The 10,000-nt window shown below is 40.3% G+C and overlaps 1 protein-coding gene across 2 annotated transcripts in view; it reads right to left on the reverse strand.

Moving 5' to 3' along the window:
- raver2 (ribonucleoprotein, PTB-binding 2) overlaps positions 1 to 10,000 on the reverse strand; it is a 94,235-nt gene that overhangs the window by 71,780 nt on the left and 12,455 nt on the right. For both annotated transcript variants that reach the window (XM_053683569.1, XM_053683570.1), the window contains exon 2: positions 8,894 to 8,960. In XM_053683569.1, coding sequence (XP_053539544.1) covers positions 8,894 to 8,960 — 67 coding nt within the window. The remainder of the gene's footprint in view (positions 1 to 8,893; positions 8,961 to 10,000) is intronic.

Raw genomic sequence — 10,000 nt, forward strand, 5'->3', positions numbered from 1 at the left:
AGCGGGTTGTCCACTAATCGTAGGGTTGGCGGTTCGATTCCCGGCCCACGTGACTCCACATACCGGAGTGTCCTTGGGCGAGACACTGAACCCCAAGTTGCTCCCGATGGCAACCTAGCGCCTTGCATGGCAGATCTGCTACCGCTGGTGTGTGAGTGTGTGTGAATGGTGATTGAGAAACAGTGCTTTGGATAAAAGCGCTATATAAGTGCAGACCATTTATTATATGAAGTGAAAATGCTGAACATGTTATGAACAAGGCAACACTTCACAAAAGTTAAAAGGATTTAACACACACAAAGTCCACTGACAAAAACAGGTAATACATGCTTTTCCAAATCCATATTCAACACCATAAGAGTTGGACCCTGACTATAAATAGCAAACACACTATGACAAACAGGACAACCATGGCTGTACAGTATATACTCATAAGCTCTGTGATAATGAGCAGTCACAGTAGTGAACGATCCAGGCTTACGGTTCGACCACACTCGAGAACACCGGCCTTCATCGTCCTGCCTGAATGCGTGTGCGCTTGTATATGTGTGTATGCGCAGCCGCCCACACTTGCCACTGCATCAATTAATGATGATCTCCTCCTGCTTTCCCATCATCACTCATCTGGCTCGAGTGGTTGTCGAGATCCGCCTGCAGCTCCCACACATTCTGGCAAAAAGCCCCTATCTGACTTCAAGTGGACAACAAGACCCCCGCACCGCTAATGGATCCGTTCGCTCCGCCTTCATCAATCTTCATAGCCTTCATCATCCTCATCCTGCTTTTGAATGCAAACTGGCTCTCCTTATGCACTTGTGCTGATGGTTTTAATGGCCATGCCTTATCTATAATAATGAGGATGTGTTTGGCACTTTGTCCACCCTACAATCTTCAGTTTCTGCCACTTTATTTATTTATTTATTTTATTTTATTTTAAAGAGCCACCAATGTGGAACATAGATGCAACTACTACTTCTATATTTGTGTACTGAAAGCATGTCAGGCAATGAGACCGTATACAGCCGTATATAGAGTTCACTTCACTGCCTGCAACTGTCAGATTTCAGTAGCGTCAGGCTGTGCTACAAATCTGCCACTGTGGTGTTGTTTTTTTATGCTGAGAAATAGTCCACCAGGACTGAGAAAACTGGCAAGTACAATCGCATGCCAATTAATGTCCGTGTTGTACATCACTCATTTACTAATTGGGTACATCAAATGACAGCACATGGAACAAGTGCTAAGGCGTGAAGTGACATCACGTGGGCTTTGATGGTGCACTTCTTATCCCTTTGGGATCTGCAGTAAGCTGTTACCTCCACTCTGTTTTTCTCCACACTAATAGGCAGAGAACACCAAAGCACTGTCAGGAACATGAGGTAAGGGCACGGTTCTTCAATGACCAGGCCTTACTGATGTTAGAACTATACACAATATGGCCAAAAGTTGGAATGGTAAATGGTCCGCACTTACGCTTTTATTCAAAGCGCTTTACACTGTGTCTCATTCACCCATTCACACACACACCAACGGTAGCAGAGCTGCCATGCAAGGCGCTAACTTGCCATCGGGAGCAACTTGGAGTTTAAGTGTCTTGTACAAGGACACTTCGGCATGTGGAGTCACGTTGGCCGGGGATCAAACCGCCAACCCTACGATTAGTGGACAACCCGCTCTACCACCTGAGCCAAGCCGCCCACACAGAGGCACCCAGTTGTATGGGAAGTCATTGTACGCTGTAGCATTACAATTTCCCATTCATATTAACGAAGAGGCCCAAACCTGTTCCAGAATGACAATGCTCCTGTGCACAAAGCGAGCTCCATAAAGACATGGGTTTGGCAGATGGGGACTAAATCTTTGAATAGAATGTTCAAAAAGCACTTATGAGTGTTATTCTCAAGTGTCCAAAAACCTTTGGCCATATAATGTATCCCTATATAAATTATCGGTTGTTATCAGAGCTGAGAGTGATACATCCGCTTTGACATTTTCCACATTTTGTGGAATTGAAATAAACTTAATGGTGATTTATTTTCTCCATTTGATTGACACAATATTTGTTGATTCACCCCAATGGCAACATTTGGTAGAACTATGTTTGGCTGCGATTACAGCTGCAAATCTTCTGGGATACGTTTCGATCGGCTTTGCACATCTGGATCCTGATATTTTTGGCTAAGGATCCTTGTCCTGTTGGAATGGGAAGCCTCCACTCCAGTCTTTGCAGGCTGGAAGAGTTTTTCCAGTATTTTCCCCCCAGAGGATTGCCCTGAGTTTGGCTCCATCCATCTCACCATCAACCATCAGCAGTTTGCCAGTGATGAACAGCATGCCCATTACACGATGTTACCACCACCATGCTTTACTGTGGAAACAGGGTTCCCATTTGGCGTTTACCAAAGGGCATGACGGAGGCTGAACAGACACAGTAAAAAAGTTCTGATCAGATGTTTCATAACCAACCAACCAATACTTTTCCTGAACATTCTCCTGGACTTGTCTTGCTAATTAGTCTTAGTATACAGTCCATTAACAGGGTAAGATTTATGGGATGGTTTGATGGGGTCTGACCCCACCTAATAAAAGACCAAAGTCCTTCTAGTAAAATCTGTCGGGGGTTCGGTAGCCATCTTGGCAAAGCTCCCAGATAGTTATTTTAAGACATATAAGACCAGGCTTTCAGATACGGATTTGAAACGGCTGTTAAATTCAATGATGTTGACATGCCTGTCTTAACCCAATAAGGCATCTAGTTAATCATATTTATGTTATACACCTCACACTTTCATATCATTTAAAGTAATTTAAAATCAACATAGCATTCATTTACCTATACAGTTTGAATTAGTAGAGCAAATTGTGATTAAATATGACATTGTACATCTTCTAATGTTTGCTAGTTAACTTGTCTTGCTAGCTAGACACTACGTCCCAGGCATTACATTAAATAAGCAATCAAATTTAATGAGTTCGCTGGTGTTAATACTGGTGTTATACAATTCACACTCTATTTTCCCATGATGTTGAAGAATTAACCACAGATTACACCCGCATGAGTCAGAACCGGCCTGACTTCACAACATTACCTTCAAAACAACTGCACAGCTAGTTACACTGAAACATGAAGGGGCTAATCACTTAATTAGCCACCTTGATATACATAGTCCATGGCGCAAATTACTGCTTGTTAACATAGTATTCTGGAGATAATCTGGCGACAGTGAGAAAATCTGATTAAGCTATTACAGTGGATATTAGTACCTCATGGTCATATCAACTTTAATAGCCCACAAATGAGAGGATCCCGAAGGCACATTAGAAATAATTAAGCATGAAACAGCCATTATCTAAACCAAGAGTGCTATGAATTCGCATTTATTTCGAGCAAGGATTAATGTGGTTACTGGGTTACTGTTAATCCATAAAACCATAAACCAAAATAGAATAAAAGCGATCCAAGATTCAGGATTTTGAAGCAGTCTAGCAAACATAATTCGGTCTTGTTAAGAGCCAGAAACAATATATATGGTACAAGGACATTTTGTAGTGTGTTCCTCATGAAAGGTTTATGGCATGCAGTAATCAACCATTTCAAATCAAAAAGGAGCCTAAATGTTGAGAGTTTAGTTAGGGAGTGCTGACAGCTGTCCAAAACAAGATCGTCTTGTTAAAAATTCTGACCATTTGCACTACTCAAACACTAAGAAAATCTGCCATTTTTCCTCAGAAGTAGAGAAAAGTTTTGATGCCAGTCAAGCCTCAGGTAGCTTTTATTCAGCAACCTCTATTTCTAAGTCATTTGAAGCAAAAAGCTGACAGCTGGAAACTGTTGATAACCGAGTTAGACTCCAGTCATAATGACTTCACATTTGACAAAATACAAACCTGACTTTGTCTAACCTGGGACCTGATTTGGGACTTGACTTGGTACTTGGGATCTGAGATTATACCTGGTATATGACCTAGGATGTGACTTGAGATGTATTTAGCTTGACTTTGACTTGGAACTTGACTTAGGACTTGACTTGGGACATGATTTAGACCATGGCTTTGGACTCAAGTTGGGACTTGTCTTAACTTGGGACTCAACCTGGAACTTGACATGGGATGTGATTTGGGACTTGTTGGTCTTGCCTTGGGATTTGATTTGGCACTTGACTTGAATGTCAATACTTTAAACTTATCACTTCAAAACAATGTCTTGTTCCCACCTCTGTTAATGAAACACAGTCGTTTTTATACATGCTAATCAACATAAAGTGCATCAAGACTTTTACATTACATTTGTGCCTTTGTAACTGAATGCACTGAATTTCACTGAATACAGTGAAATATAAACATAGAATTCATAACTCTTACTCAACAGCATGGAAAATTGGCTATTGACTACACCAGGCTAATCACAGTTCCAGAACGCCTGGATAGAAACACAGAACAAACCCCTTTATATAATTCAAGTGAATGCGATAATAAAAAGTGCTTTTAATATCATTAGCGGAGTATTTTATATTGAGCATAAAGCTGTGTTCATCAGTGCCAGACAACAGAGCCCAAACAAATGTTGTATTGTTTAGCTCCGATTTTTATGCCCACCACTTCGACGGTCATTCCACTAGCAGACCAGTACACCACGCATACCTTCCCAATGCAATCACTGATTCCCTTTCTGAAATACACACACACACACACACACACACACACACACAGAGCCGTTTCTAGGCATAGGAGAACTAGGCAGTTTCCTAGGGTGCCACCAGCTTGGGGGCGCCACTGAACACCCCAACGCCCCCACCCGACTCACCCACCCGAGTCCCTGGCCTGGGCATTCAGTAGCCCCAAATAATTTAGTAGTGAATAATACACGTAGTGAGCAGTTGGTCACTACACAACTGAACATCAGTAAAAGAAGACTGAAGTGTTGTATTTTATCTTCAGTGAACGGAGGTAAGACCAATCAGACAGGGTTTACAGGAAAATATAAATACGTGGAAATACTCGTGTCTTATTGGCTGACAGTCTCAATTCTGCCAAACGCTAACTCACACAGTCAGTGTGAGGGGAAAAATGGATATACACTGATTTTTATTTATTTATTTTTAACCAGTAAAGGGGTTGAAACTGAAACAGTAATATTCTCTCATGCTGAGCAGGAAAACAAGATGAGTAAATATCTATACGAGTTCCAAGTTACATGAACATGATACGAGCAGAGCATAAGGACAGATAACGTATTTTGCATGGCACTGTAGCAGCTAAACCCATACAATGATAACTTAGTTAGCTTAGCTTGGCTAGCGACAACAAACTAGCCTAGTCTTGTTTTATATTTTATCGGTCTGGAAGTCCTGCAAACAGCGAGAACACCCGAGGCAAGTTTTTATAATAAATCCGACTTTCTGTCTGTTCATGACCAAGAAGAATCACGTCTAGGGTGCCAAAATGGCCAGAAACAGCCCTGCGCGCACATACACACACACACACTTAGTTTACTGCTGAAAACCCAGTAAAGAAGACTCTCCAGGACTAATGATTAATAAATGAATAGTAAATATTACATTGCAAGACAGACCCTGCGTACAACTCCTCACAATTAGCTGCATGTGTGAGGTAAATCTGCTGTAAACTTTGTGCAGGGGATGGGGGATTATTATTTCTCCTTCTATTAAAACATTAAGCGTTACTTTCATATGTTCCTTTCAACATACACACACATTCAGATGACTCACTTCATTGTCATCTGCTACTTGAAGTCAAACCCCCACAGTACAGAACTCATTCATATCCTTCAGAATATGTCAGTAGGCAAACGGCAGTGATTAGAGAAAATATGTTTAAAAGTACCCCCCTAACCCATTATATATATATATATATATATATATATATATATATATATATATATATATATATATATATATATATATATACACACACACACATATACATATATACACATACACCCTCCCTCTGTGTGGTGAGTCAGAGCAGGCGGCTTTCTGAAAGCATTCTTTAGTGTCTTTTCAGAAAGCAGCACTCGCACTTCCCGACGAGAAATTTCTGCAGTGCAAAGGCTCATTACAGATGAATACGAGTGCTTCGCCAATTCCATAATTTCAACGACAAAACACCGCAAAAGGCAGAAGCACTTCTCGTGCTGCATCCATTTTCTTACTGATAAGATCACTATTCTCTTCCTTGGACATAGAATTATGCGTGCTACGACCGCAGAAGCCATTTTCAAATGCAAGGAATTTAAGGAGACAATGCAAATAGCCGTACAGCTCATTTTCATTTTGGGTAGAAGTCTCACTTCTGATTGGTCAGAAGGTGGCGATTCATTTGGTGTAACAGCAGGCTCTGACAGAAGTAGCTTACTGGGTTTTAATTCATGTCATTATTATAACATGTTATCCTTTCTACAGTAACAACACGAACACGAACTTGTATTGTGGATACTTGACAATACAATTTTTTTTTTTTGAACTGGTGAAGTTTTCTGTAAGGAGAGGTTTATTTGGAGATGTTTTTGGAAGGTTTTTTGAAAGCTTCAGCGAGCAGAATCTTTATTGTTACCAGCAGTGTAAACCGTGATAGACGGTGCGCTCCAAGCTGGATAACTCAGAGGTCAGTCAACAAGCCGAGATCAAGTCTGACTGTCTGAAACAAGAGCCTGCATTGTCACTATTTTTAATTTGAAATTCAGTTCATCGTTGGCAGGCGTTTGGCAGATTGGACGTTTTCAGCTGAAGGTCTCTCACGAAACCGTGCCCCGTAACAATGACATGCGAGGAGGAGGAGAAGGAGGAGGAGGAGGAATCCCCTCACTGCTGCCAAACAGTTTTGTGAGTATCAGAGCTCACTTTCTGCTATAAACAGGCAAGGCCTCTTGCTCTCCCAGATATCTCGTGTGTCCCTGTCTGGCATTCCGTCCCCATGAGACACTCAGTCCTCTTTCAATTCTCTATCCTAAGTCCATTACCACTGGCCGTTCCACTCTCGTTCTTCGCTCTTGCATTAGTAGGTAAGGCTGAAATGGTTTTTATGCTTCCCCTTACTAGCTGATTTCAACTTTGACCCCTATATGGATCATAAATCCGCTTCAATAAGAAGTGGAAGAAGGATCGTCCGACCTCCACTGGCTCTCAGACAGGAATTCTGGCCACCTCAGGGTGGAGGGTAGAGGTGACAAGCCAGGAAAGCCAGGAGAGGATGGAGGGTGAGATCACAGGGTTTCACCTTCATCCCCAAACAAGACTAATTAGAGCGCATGAATGCCTGCTACATAACTGTAGGTGTTATGACCAACCGATATTTCAGAGCTGTTTTAAGGCGCAGGTTGCCATGCAAGCTCTGCTTATCGAACCTAGAGTTAGCTCTCCTGTGAGGTGTGTATCTGCTGTAGGGTTATTACAACTCCACCGTTAGTCACAGTGTATGACTGGACACTTCCCTCAATGCTGATTTAAAAAAAAAAAAAAACACGGATTAAAATGAATTTCCCCCTATTACTGTCGACTTGGTTGGTTTTCTTTACCCAAACAAGTTCTTTTCCCCAAAACGTTTGGCAACCCCCTATATCTTCACACCCCTTAAAATCACACTACAGCAACCGCATGCAAGAGACACAAACAGTACTGTAAACCCTCTGACTTCATGATTCGGCTACTGTTGTAAACACGGTACGTTGCTGCTTCTGTTGCGACTCCTAGCAAGTTTATGAAAAACACACAAAATGCATATCAAGCGTAAAAAAGAAGAACATGTCATCGCCGACCAGAACTAAACAAAAACAACTCTATTTTTGGCCATGTTAGTTAAACGACAACGCAATGAATACTGATTAAATATGAGACTTTATGGAAAAGTCACTCTCAAAAATATGAAAGAAGGATTTGTAGGATTTGATCTTTTCGTTTCTTTTTGTTTTTGTGTTACGTAAACAAGGACCTTAGAGATTTTGTAATACATTTTCCCTTTAAATGAATTTGATTGTGTTTTTGAATGTTTGATTAAACCAGTGATAGTGTTAAACTCTGCATTTAAAACTAGATCATCATACAAAACCTATACAGGCTTTCACTGACTTTTTTGCGATTGTTGAGGCCAAAAATGCCCGACTGTGCTGCGGCTTTTTTCCTGGTAAAACTGATGAAATTGCACTTGCTCAGAATTGTTCGGCACGGTCTTTTGCAGTGATGTTTGTTGGTAAATCAGACCTTTTAGCTGTACTCATGTTCGACGTACGTGAACCGAAGAGGGCTCTGGCTGAATGTGCGTTGTGATGACATCACATCGTGATGGCGTCTTGGCCCAAATCTGTGGTAATCTTGAAAAATTGCGGCGTTTGCTTGGTTTCGCGTTCATTTCTGTGACCGCGAAATCCTGGAGGGACTGATCATACTGTTAAAGTATCAAACTGTAACACACCTCAGTCTGTATGTATATACATATATATATATGTATGTATGTATGTATGTATATAAGGGTTCTCTCTCATAACCCATTCTATTGTGTCTAGTTCCAAACATATCCTTGAGACACTCAAGTGCCCATAAATGTTCCCTCAAACTGATAAGTAATAAGAAGAAAAAATAAATTGCCAGGCAGAATAGGTGCTCTGTAATACCTACATCACACAAGATCAAAACTTCAGCTTCCAGACCACAGCTCCAAGTTTCCCACTATTTAAAGTGCTGCATGACTCGGAGCTGAAGCATCTGTCATTAATCACTCCTTCAGTGTAGAGGGCTGTTAAATGACCAGGTAAGTGTGTCAAATCAGACTGTGTGGGCAGACAGGTCTTTATTGGCGAGTGCTTTTGCGTCTGAGATGGAACAGTTTCAGGGAGATCCATTAGAAGCATGAGAGCTGTAGGGTTAAGGAGGGCAATTACCTGTGCCTTTGTTCCGGTCCACAAAGCAGTACTTGAGCTCGTACTCGCGGAGAATATCATGCACTTCCTGCGGGAATACATATCAGAGAGATTGCAGTGTTAAAATAGATCTGGCAACAGCAACTGAGATGTACAGTCACACAGTCCTTAACATAGGTTTATGACCATGTGAACCATATACACCATATGGCCAAAAGTATGTGGACACCTGACCATCACACCCGTATGCGGTTCTTCCCCCAAATCTTTTGCCGCAAAGTTAGAAGCACACGATTGTATAGAATGTCTTTGTATGATGTGGCATTACCGTTTCGCTTCACTGGAACTAAGACGCCAGAACCTGTTCCAGAGCCCCGACCTCAACCTCAACAAAACTGAACACCTTTCACCTCACAATGCCTGATCTCACTAATGCTCTTGTGGCTGAATGAACACAAATCCCCACAGCCATGCTCCAAAATCTAGTGGAAAGCCTTCCCAGAAGAGTGGAGGTTATTATGACAGTAAAGGGGGATTAAATCTGGAATGGCATGTTCAAAAAGCACAAATGAGCATTATGGTCAGGTGTCCACATACTTTTGGCTATAAAGTTTGAGAGAGAGAAAAACAAAACCTGAAGGCTATTTTCTGAAGGACCTCGTAACACATGTAGACTAGTGAATGATCGCGTACAATGACCTTGATAGCAAAAAAAGTAATGACACAATCATGAAATTTGACAACAAAACACTGATAATGGAAAATATCTACTGCATATATATATATATATATATATATATATATATATATATATATATATATATATATATATATATATATATATATATATATACACACACACTAAATTTTTTGGTGCTTTTTCTTAACTTCTTTGTAAGTCTTATTTATTTTATTAAAAAAAGATTTTATGATATATATATATATATATATATATATATATATATATATATATATATATATATATATATATATATATACACACACACACATATATACACATTATATATATATATATATATATATATATATATATATATATATATATATATATATATATATATATATATATATACATATATATATATATATATACACACACACGCATAC

This window comes from Ictalurus punctatus, chromosome 11 (assembly GCF_001660625.3).
Source record: "Ictalurus punctatus breed USDA103 chromosome 11, Coco_2.0, whole genome shotgun sequence".
Lineage (NCBI taxonomy): Eukaryota > Metazoa > Chordata > Actinopteri > Siluriformes > Ictaluridae > Ictalurus > Ictalurus punctatus.